Here is a 20184-nt window from a genome sequence, read left to right on the forward strand (position 1 = left end):
TATTTACAATTCAGTAATGCTATTATTTGAGATGATTTCCAGGTTTTTGTTGACTTCTTATCTGAAGGATTTTGTGTCTAACTCCTTTTCTGCATCCTTTTCTGGTCCTGTACAGGTCTGGTACCCACCTCCGCCTCAGAGCCGCCTCCTTTTAAATGCCTGTTGATCAACAAGGTGGATGGCAGCTGCAGAACCTTTAATGACTCAGAGCAGGAGGACCTGCAGGGATTTGGACTGTGCTTAGATCCAGTGTATGATGTCATCTGGAGGTCAGTGTTTAATGGAGTGCTATGGAGTACTATTGGATATACGGTTCAATGCTCTAATGACTCCCTCTTTCATCTATCTCTCTTCTTCTTCATGTTTTATGGTTAACTACTGTTGGTTTGTGTTGTGGTTAATGCAGGCTGTCCAATGCTCTAATGACTCCCCCTGTCATCTATCTCTCCTTCTTCTTCATGTCTGTCATCTCTTCTGTTCCCAGGTTCCTCCCTGCCACGCGGGAGATGTGGTGCTACAATGCTGTCATTGCTGATGCACGTGTGCCTGCAACTTCAGACATCCAAGGGCGCTGTAGCATCCTCAGCCCTGAACTCGCTCTGCCTTCAGGGCCCCAGGCCACCACCACACGCTCCCATGGGGCCCTGCACATCTTAGGTATGGCTACACTGAAAGAAGTAGTATCAGTCTCCAAGTTTGAATGAAAGAACACCTGCACATCTTAGGTATGGCTACACTGAAAGAAGTAGTATCAGTCTCCAAGTTTGAATGAAAGAACACCTGCACATCTTAGGTATGGCTACACTGAAAGAAGTAGTATCAGTCTCCAAGTTTGAATGAAAGAAGACCTGCACATCTTAGGTATGGCTACACTGAAAGAAGAAGTATCAGTCTCCAAGTTTGAATGAAAGAACACCTGCACATCTTAGGTATGGCTACACTGAAAGAAGTAGTATCAGTCTCCAAGTTTGAATGAAAGAACACCTGCACATCTTAGGTATGGCTACACTGAAAGAAGAAGTATCAGTCTCCAAGTTTGAATGAAAGAACACCTGCACATCTTAGGTATGGCTACACTGAAAGAAGAAGTATCAGTCTCCAAGTTTGAATGAAAGAACACACATTAGTAGCCATCCTACTCCACTGGCCATCAAAAAAGTGCAGTGGTAAGAGAATCGAGCTAAAATGCACTCTATCTGCGGGTTAACAATGTAGGTTCATTTGAAATTCTTTCTCTTTCCACCGGTAACTCCCTTCCCCATTGGAGTTACAACAGCTTTCTTAATGTTGTTGTACACTGTTAACGGATGTCTCTATGCTCTCATGCCATGCAGGTTTATTTCAGTTAGGTACAGGGATGCTTGAAAGTTTGTGAATACCATATTAATGAAAATCTGCATAAATATGACCAGAACTTTATTTAGGTTATGAGAATTGATAAAAGTCAATATAATATTTATTCACAAAAATGGTGTACTCAGTAATTTATTGACCAAGTGATCTAACATTGAATAACATCAAAATAAGTACGGACATTGAGCTCATTATCCCAGGCCCTTCACATATTTTGATTCTTATGAAACTCTGTCTTCACAGGGTGTCTGGACACATTGGCTGCCATGCAAGAGCTGAAGATCGGTGTGGCCTGCTCTGAGGAGGAGACTCAGTCTGTAATGAAGGTCTACTCCAAGGAGGACTACAGTGTTGTGAACCGTTTTGAGAGTAAGAACACTTTCTTGGTTCTGAAAATGGGCCTGTTACATTCATTATCACAATGATTTGTTCTGACAGCAATACCTTCAGTAGCCTGCCATCATTCATGGGCTCATTTCCTCAATTGTCTTTCCATTTAAATGGAAGATTCAATTTGGGCCTCTTAAAGCGGCATATTTGCTAAAACTGTCACTATGTTCTGACAGAAGTGCATGAGAAAGACAATCAGTGAAAAAAAATCAGATGACAATGAGAAGGTAGGATTGAGAAAAGAGTGGGCTTGGCTTGAGTACATGAAAAGGTAGGATTGTGAAGAGAGTGTGCTTAGCTTGAGTGAAACAACCCCGCCCCCACGTTCCAGCCCTGCTTGGAATAAGTCAATGTGGAGACCTGAAGGCTTGTGCATTGTTTTTAAAAGCTAAGCTCACACAATGTCATTGTTTAAACACACAACACCAAAAACAACAAAAACCTGTACTGTATTGACAGCAAGCATACAGTGAAATGTCAATGCCTTAGTGTTCTTTATGTTGTCTTTATGTTATGTATGTACGTTGTTTTGACGTTGTGATGGAGGACAGTTGAGTTTGTGCTCTGCCATACCAGCAAAACTGGTGGTGTCAGGGTGAAATGATGTGGACTGACTACTGTTTTCCTGCACCACACCCATAAAATGCAACCATAATAGAACCGAGATAGAGCGTACTTGAGCTTTATAATTTGTTTATGTGTTATGAGTCCCATTCAGTTTGTAAAGTGTACTAACCCTAGAGCATATGCAGTCTTTCCCTTGATTAACGTAGCATGTGATGTGTGCTAACCCTAGAGCATATGCAGTCTCTCCCTTGATTAACGTAGCATGTGATGTGTGCTAACCCTAGAGCATATGCAGTCTTTCCCTTGATTAACGTAGCATGTGATGTGTAATAACCCTAGATCATATGCAGTCTTTCCCTTGATTAACGTAGCATGTGATGTGTTTCCACAGGTCATGGAGGAGGCTGGGGGTACTCGGCTCACTCAGTGGAGGCCATTCGTTTTTGTGCAGACACAGATGTCCTGCTGGGTGGGCTTGGGTTGTTTGGTGGCCGTGGAGAGTACACTGCTAAAATCAAGGTCAGTGATGTCGAATCTTTGAAGAAATTATATCATATTGTGTAATATAGTGTGCTGTATGTATTTTGATAATTAACACTTATTCACAGCCTTTTGGTTGGTTAATCTGATTTATGTCAACCTTTAACACTGTAAATAATATAATAATGTAATAAAAATGTATTTGCAATATTGTGCTTTGCTCATCCACCCTACTGTGGTGTTTCACACATTGAACAGAATAGGTGACACAATGGGTCCTCATGGAATATATTTAGTTTTTTCAGGATATGTATTATGCTGCCTTTATGGTTTAATAAATAGTAAATAAATATTGTGCTTTTAAGCCCAAAATATCTTATTCTAGTTCCCCAAGAGACTCTTGATCATCTCTGTTTTCTTTAAGTATCTATACAGGTGTGATGCTTGTGCACATACAATATCCCCTGCAATTTGCAGTAATCATTTTAGATTTGATTTTCATCCATACTGTCTCATACAATCTCTTCCACCCTGACATTTAGGAATACGGTTTTACATCGCTTGATGTCAGTTTTATATTCTGTAAAAATGACCAGATATTTTTTCTACATTATGTGCATATGTTTATAGAGCTTCACATAGAAATAATGATCACTTTTTTAAAAACTGTAGACTCGAAGGGTTATTATAGGAATCAAGCTTGGGAAAGATTTGACCCCATGGGCCTGTGGTCAGCCACTTCCAACGTGTTTAGGGTGCACAAGAAGATATGATTCTATGAAGCTCCCCCCCTGATTGGAAAGAGCAGTTAAGACGGGGAGAGCAGGCTGCAGATTGTCCATGATTTGTCATTAATTGCCCACTGACTGCACTTCTGATCTTTTGTTTATGGTGCAGCTGTTTGAACTGGGCCCAGATGGGGGGGACCATGAAACAGATGGCGAGCTTTTAGCTGAGACGGACGTGCTGGCCTATGACTGTGCTGCCAGGTAACTGACTGCAGGAATGTTTGTTAACTGGTGCCGAGAATAAGAACAGCTGTGTTCTATAGCATCATCTACAAAAAAAAAATACACTCACACTATACGAGGCTGATTAGTGACCGAGCATGAGCAGGCTGTTCCTCTGTGCATTTCAACAGGGAGAAATATGCCATGATGTTTGATGAGCCGGTGCTGCTGCAGCAAGGGTGGTGGTATGTGGCCTGGGCCCGTGTGTCTGGCCCCAGTAGTGACTGTGGCTCACATGGCCAAGCCACCATCACCACTGATGACAGGTAAATGCACCCTGCAATGCATGCATCTCCTGAGTCTTAGGTCACGCATCTGTTGAATGACTGAATTTAACTGTAATGTTAACCCTTTGGTGAACAGATTGACGTACTCCGATGATTGTGTGATGCTCTGTTAACAATTGTTTCAAAGCAAGTGTAATTTCAGATTGAGGTTCTCATGAACAAGTGACACTTCATTGTGAATGTGTCGGTGTTCACACGTATGCTTGAAAATATCTATTTTTCGATTATAGTGTGATGTTTCAGTTCAAGAGCTCAAAGAAGTCCAACAATGGTACTGACGTGAATGCAGGCCAAATACCTCAGTTGTTGTATAGGTGAGAATATCGTCTTTTCCCTTTTTGTTATAGTTGTAGTTTCATACAAGGTATCTCAATAATCTCTCCACATAAATGTCATTGTTCCTGTAGGTTACCCTCTAATGATGGCAACACAGCAAAGGGGAAGCAGCAGACCAGCGAGCCAGTTCACATCCTGAAACGCTCTTTTGCCAGGACTGTTTCAGTGGTAAGTCTGTAGTTCACATCCTGAAACACTCCTTTGCTAGGACTGTTTCAGTGGTAAGTCTGTAGTTCACATCCTGAAACACTCCTTTGCTAGGACTGTTTCAGTGGTAAGTATGTAGTTCACATCCTGAAACGCTCTTTTGCTAGGACTGTTTCAGTGGTAAGTCGGGTAACTTGTGTACACCAGAGTCCCCACAGGAATGCCACACATTTGATAGGCCCACAAGTGGATCAATTGAAGCTTGAGTTGCTGTACCAAGCAAATGGGTGGGAAGTTTCTGGTTACTGTTCATTTTGAAACGCTAATTTGAATGAGTCATCAGTCCAACCCCCCCCCCAAAAAAACATATATTTTGGAAAAACAATGAATATGAGTTTTTATGCCCAGTGGATTCCAGATTTCTTGAAGCGAAGTTTTGGTTTTCCTGGATGAAATCATGTTATGTTAGATATCATTATTTCCACCTTGAATATTCGTTCGGAATATGTAGAAAGATGGGATTTTAGTGCTGCTGTTACATTATGCATTTTTGATCGTGTCTGTTCATTGGCAGTACTCCATTAAAGTACATATTTGTTTCCAGGAGTGTTTTGAATCCTTGCTGAGTATCTTGCACTGGAGCTGGACCACACTCGTGCTTGGTGTGGAAGAACTGCGGGGGCTGAAAGGCTTTCAGTACACAGCCACCCTGCTGGACCTGGAGCGCCTGCGGTTTGTGGGGACCTGCTGCCTGCGTCTGCTGCGTGTTTACATCTGTGAGATATTCCCCATATCAGGTATGCATCCCCTCACACTAAGGGTTTACATCTGTGAGATATTCCCCATATCAGGTATGCATCCCCTCACACTAAGGGTTTACATCTGTGAGATATTCCCCATATCAGGTATGCATCCCCTCACACTAAGGGTTTACATCTGTGAGATATTCCCCATATCATGTATGCAAAACAAGGATCAAACAAGGCTCCGTGTGCACAACGTGAATGACACGCAGCATATATACTGAATTTATATGTGTGGATATAAAGAGTCTACACCCCCAGTAAAAATACCATGTTTTTGTGATCTAAAATAATTGCTATCCTGAAAATAGAGTTTAAAACAAACAGAAAGTTTACAAAGACAAAAATTCAATTCTACATTGAAAATGACTTTTCCACTGTAGTCCTTTCATAAAGACAGGTCAATTTGATATCCACATTTGTGTGTTGTAAAGGTCAGCTGTTCTTAATTTTGATTCTACCAGTATATGTTAAAAGATAGTAGAGCATGAGAGTGTAAGAGAGTGCAAGTGTAACACCCACCAACGTAATAACTTCCCACCAACGTAATAACCCTGCCAACGTAATAAAAAAGTGTGCATTTCAGACGTAATAGCCCGGCCAACGTAATAATTTCCTGCCAACGTAATAATTCTTGCCTCCTGCCAACGTAATACACAGCTTCTTGCCAACGTAATACTTATTATTAATTGGTGTCTGTCAGCCTCCAGAATGGTATTTACATATGACCTAGTATCCCCAACGAGGCTCACATAATGCTCTCCCTGCCCCTCTGCAAATGACCAAGGTTTAATAGGGGTAGGTTCTCATCATATGTGTGTCTTGGTAAAATGAGGGTGGAAGCATTTGCTCCAAGTGTAGATACAACCAAAATTTGCACATTATAAAGTTGTGATGCTCTTTGAAGGGTGATATGATCTCCAAATGTCCCATGTTCGTGCATATTTTCCAAATACATATCCCAGTTGTCCCCCACAAAATTAGAAATAGGGGTTCCATGTGATGTATAGGGATTGTTTCGTAAATTAGACACAATTTCTTCCCTAACATTGGATGCTGATCTTAAAATCCCTATATTTTCAAGTTGATTGGCCAACGCAGAGAACTGGCAATCACCATTTGGTTCTGGATTTAATTGAAGATGAAAATTTGTTGAGGTAAAGTATTATTACGTTGGCAGGAAATTATTACATTGGCCGGGCTATTACGTCTGAAATGCTCACTTTTTTTATTACGTTGGCAGGGTTATTATGTTGGTGGGAAGTTATTACGTTGGTGGGTGTTACAGTGCTGCTGTACATATTATTTATTTTTAAGCAATTGGGAGATGCAGAGATTTCAAACGATTGTTGTCTTTTCCTCCTGACCTTTTCAAACTGCTAGGATGCTTTTTGCTTGACTGCCTCATATTTATCTGGATTTTTAGAATACCAAGGTCTATGGCCAAATTGCATACTTTTAAAATTAGGGCTGAACGATTAATTGCATTTGCAATTTAATCTGGATATGATAGAACGCGATTTTCTAACCGCAACGTTCACGATTAAAATAGTGTTTTTTTTTCTTAAGATGGTACATTTTGCACACTGTGTTTAAAAGGTGCATGCCTTGTGTTTATTCTTACAGTTTATGCTTACAGTGTTAAAATTACTAAGATGCACAGTGGCAAAGCCACCGATTTGTTCTTAGAATGTTCTTAATTCTGTAATGAGCAGTTAAATAATATAATGTGGGAAATAATGTTTTACACTAAATGTATCTAATATTGGGTCGGTCATATTGAAATCATTTATTACGATTTGTTGGGGAAAAAATTAGGAAAAAATATTTAAAAAATCGCATATTAAATCGCAATCGCAATATTAGGAAAAAACACAATTCCAATTAGATTATTTTCCCAAATCGTTCAGCCCTATTTAAAATAGTAAATATCGTTGTCTCTTTCATTTAAACAATATTTGTTGAAAAGCACATTACTTATTAAAGAGTGAACATCCAGACTTCAAAGACGAATTACTCCAATCAACATAATAATAATAGATAAGGTATAATTTTAGTTATACACAGGAAAAGTTAAATTCCTTGTGCTTTTGGTTGGGCACTTCCCACAGCAGCCAATCATCCTACTGTCACATGCAAGTAACACCAATAACCACTACAACAACAACAAAGCTGCTTTGTGAGCATTTCATTGGGGTTGTCAAGTGGGCACCTTCATTCGTCAGTGCCCATAACACCTCCAGAAGGCTCAACAATGGTGTCTAGCATCCCAGACCCACCCGCCTCCACACTCACAAACTGGCTATAATGATTTCTTCTATTTGGTCCATCCTCAAAACTTGTTTTGCCTTTAAATGCTTGCGCAATATGTCAGAAATTCCAGTTGTCCCCTTTCACCTGGAGAAATTGTAGAATCATTCAAATTGTGGCCATTTGGTATGATTGACATAATGCTGCTTGGACCCTAATCAGACCTCTATTGTGAAAATACATTCAATTGAATTCAATTTTGTTTATATAGCACCAAAACAATTAAACAGTTTCAAGACGATTTACAGAGCCCCATGCCCTAACCCTAACTCTGGAGCAAACATAATGGGACAGGGACAAGGAAAAAAATCTGTTAACTGGAAGTAACCTTGAGCAGAACTTGGGCTCATGCATCTGCTGGGAGCTGACTGGGCTTACTGGGTAGTTTTTTTTTTAAATAAAGTAGTCGTCATCATAATATGTTACATTCATGCAATATGGTCATAAACATTTAGCAAAAAAATGATGATATGGTAGGGCTTTAAAAATTCCTGAAATGTGATTAATTGACACAGAATTCCCAAATTGAGACACTGCAGTAAATGGATCTTTATCTTACTTCTTTCTTCCCCCCAAAGTTAAAGTAAAATCTCTTATCATTCTCTCCATTCAGCCACCTCAAAGGCAGTGGTTGAGGAGTCAAGCAAGCTTGCAGAGTGTGTCGGTAAGACACGCAGCTTACTGAAGAAGATCCTATCGGAGGGCATGGACAACTGCTTGACCAAGCTAGATAATGACCCAGAGGGCTACCTCAGCCAGCCTCTCATCCTCCTGGAAGCTGTACTGCAGGAGTGCCACAACACCTTCACTGTCTGCTTTCACTCTTTCTACCCCACCCCTGCCCTCCAGTGGGCCTGCCTGTGTGACCTGCTCAACTGCCTGGATCAGGTATGTGCCTGGAGTCACTAGAAATAAAGGCGCATACAGACTCCGAGATTTCTACAATTGTGTACATTTACTACCACACTGTGCGACATGGATCCAATATACATAGGTACGACATCGAGTTTGATATATGAAGACACTGAATTGTGCTTTTGAAGCCAGTGGCACATTTTTCAGTGTATCATTTCATGCTGCTTTGTATTCGGTTGGTGAGTAGATGAAGGTTGTAGCAGCCGTCACATTGTGAGATGGTCACCCTAAACTTTAAGAATGTTGTCCCCGGGTAGAGGAGTCTATAACTCCAACTGGCCACACTGCCAGACCCCATGGATGGCACCTGCCTAGAGTCAGTTTCATCCTACAGTACGGTGGACCAAAGCACTGCTTCAAATTATACAAGACCTATTTATGGAAAAAGCAACGTTTGTCGTAGAAGCTGCAACGTTTGTAATTGCTGCAAATGTAGTTTTGTTATTTAGAGCAGAAATTAACCCTAACCCTAGATTTTGATTAATTTTACACCTTATCGTCGAAAAGTATTTTCTGGGTGATTTCATGTACACGTATGCTTTATACATTCACTTTCTCATTCAATATGTCATTCAGTAGATGTTTCATCATAAGTGATAGATTGTGTTTCCACTCTGTCTTAGCTCTTTTTGTGCTACTGAACTGTAATAATACAAAGGGCTGAGCAGCCACAGTAGTGAAGTTTGAAGAGCAGCGGTTAAGACAATTCTGATGTTAAGGGTGGAGTTTCAAGAGCAGCGGTTAAGACAATTCTGATGTTAAGGGTGGAGTTTCAAGAGCAGCGGTTAAGACAATTCTGATGTTAAGGGTGGAGTTTCAAGAGCAGCGGTTAAGACAATTCTGATGTTAAGGGTGGAGTTTCAAGAGCAGCGATTAAGACAATTCTGATCTTAAGGTATGACTTCAGCATCAAGGTCCTCTGACCCCATTTTTTTCCCACTGTCCTCACCTCCAGGACATCCAAGAAGCCAATTTCCGTACCTCAAGCAGCCGTTTGCTTGCAGCAGTGATGTCAGCATTGTGCAATTCTTCAGTGAAGCTGACCTCTATCCTGCCAATTGCTTATGATGGTGAGGTACTACTTCGCTCACTGGTCAAGCAGGTGAGCACGGAGAATGACTCAGCCCTTGCTCATCGCTTCCCCCTGCTGGTGTCACATATGGAGAAGCTCAGCCATGTAAGTACCATCTGCCATCTAGGCATGGCCAACATGGTGCCCCTTATTTTCATTTGCATATAGGACATTTTCAAATAAGGCTGATATAAACACTCTTAAAAACTCATTAAAGGTATATCTTTCCATGTCAAAGCTTCTTCTAGCTTTAAAAAGAACACATAACAATGGTCTGGATTTGAATAATGCATTATTAACACAAGTTGACCAATTATGAATGCTGTTGTACAGTGTACCTTGCATGTCTTCTTTTAGAATGTGCTTATTTAAATTCAAACATTTTGCAAAGCAGTTCTGGATTTGCCTGCACTGTTGGAAGCAGACTGCAGTACTGATTTTGTAGATCTATTTCTGGTTTGTATTTTGCACAAAAAAAATCACTCTAGATTGTATTTCCTGTGAGTGGGGTGTTTTTGCAGCCTGTCATTTTAGTCCTTAAATAGTTTTTGCTGCTGCTCGTTCCCACCTAAGTGATCCCACCCCTGAGTTTGAGCAGTTCACACTTTAAAGCTTCTTTGAGGGACTCTAATCGAAAACAAAATCCAACTGAAGCTATGTGGTTGATTTAGCTCCAATCTTCCACTGGTCTTGTGCGTGCTGTCCAACCTCGTTTACCTCGCCCTGACATACTTTAGCTTGTTCTTTTCAAAGGCTTCTTCAGTCACATCTTCAAATAGAATTGTTAACTCAATAAAGTAAATAATGCACTCACACTCAGAGTACAACTTACTGCAAATATGTATTGTCCACTTCTACATACCACACATACGTACGTTAAATGTAATAACATAGTGGGACATTTTTTTTCTGTACAGAATGAAGAGAACTTGATGGGCATGACAAGTTTCCGTGAGGTTCTTGAGAAAATGCTGGTGATTGTGGTACTGCCAGTAAGGAAGACCCTGAGGAAAGAGGTGGAGCTCTTCTCCCCACACTTGGTGTCCAATACCTGTGGATTGCTGGCCAGCATTGTCAGTGAACTCACTGCCTCAGCTCTTGGCTCTGAGGTAGGAAACAGTCTAAATGGGCTGGACTTTTAAGTCTGCTCTCATCATTGTATTGTTTTCTCCTTAGTTATATCTATAAAAAAATGTGCTTTCAAAAATGTATCCCCCCCTCCCCCAATAAGTGAAGTTCAGTGGGATACACAGTGGGTTAGAAAAGTCCACATATTTGGTGACGCCAAGGCCAAGGCTTGAGTAGATGAGTTGGAGGAGTTATCTAGATGTAGGATCAAATCTCTCATCAGGATGACATCAGCAGACACTCCGAGTAGCTCACATAGTTGAGTTTCAGAAATAAAAACATCTGATGGCTTAGGTGGTCTGTACAGTATCGCAGTTCTGTTGTTCACACAGTAAACCTTTAAACTCCTTAGATAAACTTGTGAAAGTTAATTTGTTCTAACCTTTGTCTTTCAGATGGACGGGCTGAACTCTCTGCATTCTGTGAAGTCCTCCCCCAGCCGCTTCACCAAGATGAGCCAGGGGCGCAGCTGGAACACAGGCAACGGCTCACCTGATGCCATCTGCTTTAGTGTGGACAAGCAAGGCGTGGTGCTGGTGGGGTTCTGCGTCTACGGTGGAGGTGGGATTCATGAGTACGAGCTGGAGGTGCTTGCTGATGACGTAAGAGACTTCTTCACATTCTTGGAATACCTTTATCAACAGAAGCCCATGTCAACTGTTTTTGATTGCATATGTGTATGTAAAGTGTATGCTGCAATTATTGGCTAGATTTCTGTAAAATAATATTATTCTGGTCTTCAAAAGACAGTGTGTTAAAAGGCTTAATAGCCCCCTATGCGTATTAAGGCCATTAGCCCTCTAATTATTACCTTACCTGACACCACAATTTTCAGGGTCATTATTGCTAGATGGCCATTCATTTGTCAAAATGCTGTGATGGGCTCTAAAGGCAGATTGAAGGTCTTCTTTTTTCATGTACTTTTTGAAATATTTTTGACAGGTAAGGGAGGTTGGATATTGGTCTGTAATTAATTAGCCAGGTTATAGGGATAGGGATTTTTTTTAAGCTGGAGAGCTGCTGCATTCGGCTGCCTCACTCGCTGCGCCATGGCAACCCATTCAGTTATTAAATAATGCAGGTTGTGTCAGGTGTTCTGGCTGGTCTCAAAAATGATGTGGCTAAGTAAGACCACGTAAAACTATCCACATGTAGGTAGAGCAGCACACTATCCCAATAGAAACAACTAAGCACAGTAGAAAAAGGTTAGTCACGAAAAAGGAGCCACGTCATACATTTAAATTGTTGTTGCTGTTATGAAGTGAAGCAGTGGGGTGAATAGGGGTTCAGCCTGAGGTTGCGAGGTGATCACGTGGGGCAATTACATCATCAGATTAGAACGGGTTGCGTGAATCCTTGCACACGAACACCAGCCCCCGTACAGATTCAAATCTACTCACTTTCGACCCCTGATTCGAATCGTTGCAGATACCGTGTGCGGATAGAGAGTGTTCGTCCTTACCATAGGGCTATCTGTATAAGTTTCATTTCGGACGCAAACAAACTAGACTTCATGTAAACGGCCCCTTAATCTTCTCTGTCTTTACCCCACTGTAATGGGCTATATGGAGCAGCTGGTCTTAATGTTCTCTAATATCTTTACCCCACTGTGATGGGCTATATAGAGCAGCTTGTCTTAATCTTCTCTGTCTTTACCCCACTGTGATGGGCTATATGGAGCAGATGGTCTTTATCTTCTCTGTCTTTACCCCACTGTGATGGGCTATATGGAGCAGATGGTCGTAATGTATTCTAATATAATAATACCCTAACTTTACTGTGATGTACAATATGGAGCAGCTGGTCTTTGGATAACCTTAAAAGCATGAAACGATCCTTAGGAGGATGTAACTCCTGGCAGGATACGCAGAAATGGGCGAGTCTGGAGGACAGGGACAGCCAATGCATTTTTAGAGGGTTTTTGAAGTGCTTGAAATGCATCTCATATGTTAAGTTCTGTCGAAATGAAGTCTACATCAGAACCATTTTAGAGGCTATTTCATTTTAGGCTAACCCATCTATTCTTTTTTTCTGTTAAATTAGGCCCAGACAGAGCACCCAGGAGATTCTGCCCACTCCCATAGGTGGACGTCCCTGGAGCTGGTCAAGGGCACCTATAGCACCGATGATTCTCCCAGTGACATTGCTGAGATCAGGCTGGATAAAGCCATCCCTCTCAAGGTAACTCTCAAGAGAAATGCTTCTCCCCAGGCTAAATGACTTATTCCATATGTTTATAACATTGCACTCTCACATCTCCTAGGAGGGTGTGAAATATGCTGTCCGCCTGCGAAACTACGGCAGTCGCACCGCTAATGGTGATGGGGGGATGACCACGGTGCAGTGTTCTGATGGAGTTGCTTTCACCTTCAGCACCTGCAGTCTAAGCAGTAATGGCACCAACCAAACACGAGGACAAATCCCTCAGATCCTCTATTATAGGTGAGAATAGCCTTCCTTGTTAAAGATGTATTTCACTCTGTACAAATTACATAAAGTTCCTTTTAAGAGCTAGGCTGTTATGGGTTAGGCTGGTGGAATTCATGTCAGTACAGATTGAATGGCTGGAAAGAATACACTGCATACAACACCAGCTCAAACATACGGACTAAACATAAGTGCAACAAGAAAAAACATACAATACTCAACATCATAAAGTTAGTCAACGCTTGTATTTATCAACTGTATGGCTTTGGGGAAGAAGCTCCGGTTAAGATGCTCTGTCCTGCCTCTTGGTGACCTGAACCTTCTGCTTGAGGGGGACACTGAAAAAGATAGTGAGCTGGATGGAGAGGCTCATCCCGGATCTTGATTGCTCATGAGGTGGTGTGTTGTGTGTGTGTGTATAGAGTCCAGTTTGGGGAGTTTGCTAGCCTGGTGACACCAGCCTACGTATTTCCGCCTGAATTTATTTCAAGCTCATACTCAGTCTGGCCTAACCCCACCTAACATCGTTTCCAGGCTTCACCCTACAACCGCACCAATCAGCGAACAGGTCAGAGCTGTGACTCAAAACTCGCCTTGCCGAGTTGCTTGTAGTCCAGCGGAGTTTGTAGTTAACCAGCGACGGAGGAAGAGACACGAAAAGCTATCGGAGAAGTTGTCTCAACTCTCGAGAACATCAGAAAATTAAAAGGAGAACAAAAGGATTGTCTTGTAAGTTTTATGATTGGAAAGGACGCCGTAGCTCTTCTCCCAACTGGCTTTGGGAAGAGTTTAATCTACAAGATGGTCCAGTTAGTAATGAAGAGACTGGGGAGACGTTGCTGATTGGTTAAGGGAACTCCAATTATTTTAAACCTCAAGATAAGCAACCGCCCATCTCGGAAACGAAAATGCATTGGGTTGTGCCAGACTGACTGACGAAAAGAAATGGAGTCACAGGCTGGTAATGGCCAGGCTAGGAGTTTGCAGCCAGACAGTCAAAATCAAAAGAAACAGGATTCTTAGGATTCTGGCTGTGCAAAATTGAACCAGTAGATCCTGCCTGCTTCTGTTTGTTTGGGCCACACATGTTGTTCAGAGTGAGACTGGAGGAAGAGTCTCACGTGAAGAGGCCTCAGCAGTTTAACAGTCCTCTTGCCACTGGAAGGAAGGTGCTAAACTCAGGGCCAGCTTGCATTCTCAGCAGCCCTTTGCCTTTTTTGCCCTTTTGTGCTTAGTCACAAAAAGCTGTAGAACAGTCATTGGCGGGACCCCACTATCAGTAGAATCAGATTGTTTGTTGAAGGGAATGAGGTGTGATCATTCCCAGTCTATTATATTAGACTTTGGTTTTGCAGTTTGAGTGTATACCTTGTGATGGGATGTCATCATTCCCACCATTCACCCTAATAGCTATTAATCTGTCATTGGTATTTGGTATGAATCATCGAAAACATGAATAAAATGACAGTTTAACCATTTCCATGTTTTGTGCTCACAGAAGTGAATATGATGGTGACCTGCAGTCTCAGATTTTGAGTAAAGCCAATGAAGAGGATAAAAATTGCAGCCGATCTTTGTCGGTGGTTAGTGCAGTCATCCGAGCTGCAAAAGACCTTCTTCACAGGGCATTTGCAGTAGATGGTAAGACATTTTTCTTTGAGCCTCACCATGAAGTCAGAAGGCTGCATTGTTATGGTTGAGGTCTACAAATTTGAATGTTTTCTAAAAAATACTTTTTTTTGCACTTTCTGTTGTTGTGTGCAGCAGAGGACATCCCAGACCTCCTGAGCTCCTCCAGTTTGTTCTCCATGCTTCTTCCCCTCATTCTAGCCTACATTGGCCCGGTCGCTGCCTCTGTTCCCAAGGTAAGGTCTTAAGACTTGCACTTAATTCTATGCCCACTGGCGACTACTGAGTTATACAATGTGCCAAACGGTCTGAGCACCCACTGGCAGTGATTCCAAAACAAAACAGTGTTTTCAAAACAGCGAAAACGAGACTTCAATTAGATATAGGGAAATTCAATGCTAAATGACCTAAAGGTCCTTGTTTGACACCATCATTTTTGGAGCGTTAACAGCTGTTTGTAACCATGGATACTACTCTGAAGTCTCACATGCTGCTTGAAGCAATTGACACGATGTGTTTTCCTGCTTTAGCGTATTGGTAGCAACATCTTTATTTTTAAAAGACAAGACAACAGGTAGTTACAAAATGACTAGTGGTTTAGTGTAATTTGCATTTAAATTGGCAAGTCAGATACAACTACGCAATCATCACTCTTATTAGATAACTTTTCAGCCCAACGAGCTGGGGAACCGTAGTCTTGAACCATTTCTACAGACCTGATGCTCAAGAAAGAGAACCATGAAGTACATTCTGAAGTCAACATCCATCACATGCTGCCAGTGGGTGTTGCCTTGGACTGAAGCACCAGTCAATAGCATCTGTCTTCTGTCTCTGTCAAGAGTTCTAATGTTGTGGACAGTCACACACATGCTGTAAACAGTGCTTACAGTCACATGAGGAAATGGAAGAGAGATGGTAAACTGTGTACAAATCTAATGAAATGGTTGGAAACTGTATCCTTAATTCTTTTGACAACTTTTGATTTAGCTCTAGATAGTTTGTATTTTGAAACTCATTCAAAGCCATTTTTGTTGCTAGTGAATCAAAAATGAACACTACATATCTGATTTGTATTCTCCTGTTTTACTGTTTCATCTTATAACAATTGAAAGACCCTAGTTCAGCCCAGATTTGGCCCTTTTCCCAAAACACCAGGATTTGATCCCATAGTTAAAATTTAAAATTATTTAAAAAGTGTCCTTCCAGAACTCAAATATGTTTGTCATGGACCTGTCATTGACTGTATGCACACAAATAAATAAATAATAAATAATACATTTCAGTGTAATTAATGCATCTCCTCTCTCATGTCTTGTCAGGCTGCTGTGGAAGTCTTTGGTCTGGTTCAAGAGCTGCTCCCAGCAGTGTCTGCTTTGAATCAGAAGTATGCCCCACCTACGTTCAACCCTAACCAGTCAACAGACAGCACTACGGGCAATCAGCCAGACCAGGGCCTATCAGCATGTACTACATCCAATCACTATGCTGTCATTGAGAGTGATCATCCCTACAAGCAGGCCGGAGTCACTCAGTACAAGGTAAAACTGATTCATTTTGCCCAGGAACTTATGATGATTTTGGATCATATAGCCACTTACAACATCAGCATTATTCAGAGGAAGTTGTTCACTTTTCCAATTTAAAGTATGGCTCATATCAACATGAATCTGTTAAACCCTCTACACTAACTGAAAAGCTAGCTATTGAATCAGGAACTTTGCCTTTATGATTGCTTCCAGAAAGAGAGAAAAGGGGAACTAGTACTAATAGTCTCATATGAAGGCTAAGTGTTGTGTAATTTGTAAACTCCTCTCCCTAGGTGTCCTTCCCAGACTGTGTGCGATGGACAACAATTGAGTTCGACCCCCAATGTGGTACAGCTCAGCCAGAGGATGTGCTGCGTCTGTTCATCCCTAGCCGTTCTCTTCAGTTGGCTAGCCTGGCCTTAAAACCACTCGTCCATGAAGCCATCAACTCTTGGACCGAGCTCAAAAGGTTTTTTGGCTCCACTGGGTGGCCGACTTCAGTGTTGGTTCTACCAGGTAACACCACCTTGATACGAATGTCAGATGTGTGTCAAAAGGACACTGTTGTGATACTCATGCCACTGTATTTGTATTTGTTTTGCACAGGAAACGAGGTCCTGTTTTCCCTGGAGACTGCGTCCGATTATGTGAAAGATGACAAGGCCTGCTTCTATGGCTTTAAGTGCATGGCAGTGGGTTATGAGTTCAACCCAGGTCCTGATGAGGTTGGTTTTAATTCAATACTGTCACAATAATGTGCCCAGCTCTGCTCATCCAATGACAGAGCTCTATAGTGCTGTTCTTTTGTGCTGTGTTTTTTGAGAGCGGCTCAGCCAGAGCGGATGATAATATCCAACTGTAGTGGAGGCCCTCAGACGATGGACAAAGACTTGGCCATAGAGGGTGCTATTGCTCTTTGAGCAGAGCTCAACTTTTTTTGTATGCTTCAAATATCTGCATAGATCAATTCAAGTGATGAAACATCATTAACAGCAGTAATAAATAGCTAGGAATGAATAACAATGAATTGTTCTGAGTGAAAGGCTCTATTGTTACCATGGTGACTACCTCGCTGTGACAACTGCTGCCAGGAGACTACGTTGGTGTGGAGACTTCAGGCGTCAGGCAATTTGTCGTCCACTGTCTGAAGGCCCCTTTAGAAGCATCCTGCTTTACCAAATGTTTCTCTTGAATAACCTTTGTAGTGAGAATGCCTGCTATAACCAAGTGTCTGTGTTCCCAGGGCATTATTCAGCTGGAGAAAGAGCTGGCTTACTTGGGTAGTGTGTGTGCTGCGGCTCTCATGAAGAAAGATCTGGCTCTGTCCACAGGTCAGTCATGGAATAACGATGTCTTCCCTCTGTGAAAGAGCCTTATTCTCTTCACATCTCTTTCTGGTTTATAGTAGAGGCTGTTGTTTTTAAACTGGCAACTTAAAGCCTGTTTTGAACTTTAACTTTCCCTTCAGGGAACGATCTTGAAGATGATCTTGAAATACTTGAAGAGGCCTCTCTTCAGGTAAGTGACCTCGGTTGAACTAATATATATGTCACAAATATTCATCAACACATTGTAGGTACATTTCTGTGTTTAACACCTTAAGGTGCTTGGTGGCAATACGCTTTCTTTTTACTGTGTGTAATTTTGAAAGGAAAGCTTCCTTCTGTCCCTGATGTCTGACCGCAATATGCAGTTTAAGTGTATACACAAATCCCTTGCCCTAGCGAGGAACGTGAGAAACATATTAGACGGACCATGTGGACTTCCCTCAGGCAGACATAAGACACAATATAACCTACCTGGCCTAAACAGTAGGCCCACCGTGGGTATAGTCTTAACTTGTTTGTGTGTGTATGTGTTGTGTTTTGTAAGGTGTGTGAGGCCCCCTCTGGGTGTAGTCTTATCTTGTTTGTGTGTGTATGTGTTCTGTTTTGTTAGGTATGTAAGGCCCACTGTGGAATCCTTGGAAAGGGACTGGCTCTCACTCACTCCCCCACTATACTGGAAGCTCTGGAGGGAAACCTGCCTCTACACCTGCAGACCAATGAGCACTCTTTCCTGGAGGACTTCATTACCTGTGTGCCAAACTCCAGTGGAGGCCGACTGGCCAGGTAGATACACACTTCAAATGATACTTTTGGCATACGTATATATACAGGATATCAACATAGGGATGCACCAATTGATTAGGCATGATCGAATTTGGCCATATTCACATATACACACATATTCACCCTGCCGCCGGATCTACCTCACTGTAGCAAACCATAGACACCACTTTGATCTTTTAGGAAGATACAAAATATTGTGAGGTTTTTTTTTTTACATACATTTTTTATCTGGGGTTACATAATTCCGATATCCTTCAAATACAGTTGACAAGGGGAAAAAACTGATTCCAGTGACTAGTAACCCACTTACATTTATCCAACCCTCATTTTTAAAATCATTTACTTTTAGAATTGTCCATGCCAAAATGTCAGTGCGTATTGTTTAGTTTTTTTTTACAGCAAATAATTTGAAATTTTTGTCTCCCTGAGAGATTGACGAGGCATCCATTAGGTTGCAAAGGAGCAATGTTTCTTTTAGTATTCCCAGTTTAGCTAGGTATCTCAGTTTCTCATCAGGTGTTTAATTGTCAAAGTAGATTATTTTTTGGGGCTGCACGGTCTTCAGTCGCAAGTTGTAAGACTTTTCCATTTTATTTTTTTTAAATAATCAATGCCTATTTAGTTTTTTTCAATGCCAAACTTAAAGGAACACTATTTATAAGGACAATTAATCGAAATGAGTCCTTGAGTTCCAATGATATAACTGGTATAATGACATAAGTGTCTTACAGCATGGAAAGGATCTCTACAGAGATAGACCTGTGTGTGTTTACTTAATTAACTGTAAAGAATTGTATCTGTATTAGCTCCATATTAGCTCAGGCTTTGTCTTTTTTTGGTAATTGGATTTGGCCAAGAAAAATCCAATCATTGCATCCCTAGGTCCAAGCAGGATGGCTTTGAAGAGAGAGCGATTTTCTTGTATGTTCTGGCCTTGTCTCACATGGCCTTCTATCTGACCTGCTCTAGGTGGCTTCAGCCCGACTCGTACGCAGACCCACAGAAAACCTCTCTCATTCTGAACAAGGATGACATCCGCTGTGGCTGGCCCACCACTGTGGTAGTGCAGACCAAAGACCAGTATGGAGAAGTGGTGCACGTGCCCAACATGAAGGTGTGTGCGAGAGTGAGAGTGTTTGTTTACTGCTGTGTGTTTGAGTGAGAGTGTGTGTTTATTGCTGTGTGTTTGAGTGAGAGTGTGTGTTTGAGTAAAAGTGTGGGTTTACTGCTGTGTGTTTGAGTTAGAGTGTGTGTTTACTGCTGTGTGTTTGAGTGAGAGTGTGTGTTTGAGTGAGAGTGTGTGTTTACTGCTGTGTGTTTGAGTGAGAGTGTGTGTTTGAGTGAGAGTGTGGGTTTACTGCTGTGTGTTTGAGTGAGAGTGTGTGTTTGAGTGAGAGTGTGTGTTTACTGCTGTGTTTTTGAGTGAGAGTGTGTGTTTACTGCTGTGTGTTTGAGTGAGAGTGTGTGTTTGAGTGAGAGTGTGTGTTTACTGCTGTGTGTTTGAGTGAGAGTGTGTGTTTGAGTGAGAGTGTGTGTTTACTGCTGTGTGTTTACTGCTGTGTTTTTGAGTGAGAGTGTGTGTTTACTGCTGTGTGTTTGAGTGAGAGTGTGTGTTTGAGTGAGAGTGTGGGTTTACTGCTGTGTGTTTGAGTGAGAGTGTGTGTTTGAGTGAGAGTGTGTGTTTACTGCTGTG

The 20184-nt window shown here is 41.6% G+C and overlaps 1 protein-coding gene across 13 annotated transcripts in view; it reads left to right on the plus strand.

Annotated features, from left to right (window-relative positions):
• mycbp2 (MYC binding protein 2) overlaps nucleotides 1–20184 on the plus strand; it is a 116070-nt gene that overhangs the window by 30210 nt on the left and 65676 nt on the right. For 12 of the 13 annotated variants that reach the window (XR_013968644.1, XM_080838317.1, XM_080838318.1 and 9 more), the window contains 24 exons: nucleotides 116–269; nucleotides 485–657; nucleotides 1597–1722; nucleotides 2702–2829; nucleotides 3688–3779; nucleotides 3932–4066; nucleotides 4318–4401; nucleotides 4495–4591; nucleotides 5175–5367; nucleotides 8297–8571; nucleotides 9554–9775; nucleotides 10588–10779; nucleotides 11194–11400; nucleotides 12842–12979; nucleotides 13062–13240; nucleotides 14724–14866; nucleotides 14990–15090; nucleotides 16174–16392; nucleotides 16674–16896; nucleotides 16987–17105; nucleotides 17624–17711; nucleotides 17849–17898; nucleotides 18319–18491; nucleotides 19461–19605. Coding sequence is in view for 12 of the 13 variants with exons in the window: in XM_080838317.1 (XP_080694443.1) it covers nucleotides 116–269; nucleotides 485–657; nucleotides 1597–1722; nucleotides 2702–2829; nucleotides 3688–3779; nucleotides 3932–4066; nucleotides 4318–4401; nucleotides 4495–4591; nucleotides 5175–5367; nucleotides 8297–8571; nucleotides 9554–9775; nucleotides 10588–10779; nucleotides 11194–11400; nucleotides 12842–12979; nucleotides 13062–13240; nucleotides 14724–14866; nucleotides 14990–15090; nucleotides 16174–16392; nucleotides 16674–16896; nucleotides 16987–17105; nucleotides 17624–17711; nucleotides 17849–17898; nucleotides 18319–18491; nucleotides 19461–19605 (3656 nt within the window). In the remaining variant the exon portion in view is untranslated. The remainder of the gene's footprint in view (nucleotides 1–115; nucleotides 270–484; nucleotides 658–1596; nucleotides 1723–2701; nucleotides 2830–3687; nucleotides 3780–3931; nucleotides 4067–4317; nucleotides 4402–4494; nucleotides 4592–5174; nucleotides 5368–8296; nucleotides 8572–9553; nucleotides 9776–10587; nucleotides 10780–11193; nucleotides 11401–12841; nucleotides 12980–13061; nucleotides 13241–14723; nucleotides 14867–14989; nucleotides 15091–16173; nucleotides 16393–16673; nucleotides 16897–16986; nucleotides 17106–17623; nucleotides 17712–17848; nucleotides 17899–18318; nucleotides 18492–19460; nucleotides 19606–20184) is intronic. The other variant, XM_080838319.1, reaches the window with a different exon arrangement.

The sequence above is a fragment of the Sprattus sprattus genome (genome assembly GCF_963457725.1).
Source record: "Sprattus sprattus genome assembly, chromosome: 5".
In the NCBI taxonomy this organism is placed as follows: Eukaryota; Metazoa; Chordata; class Actinopteri; order Clupeiformes; family Clupeidae; genus Sprattus; species Sprattus sprattus.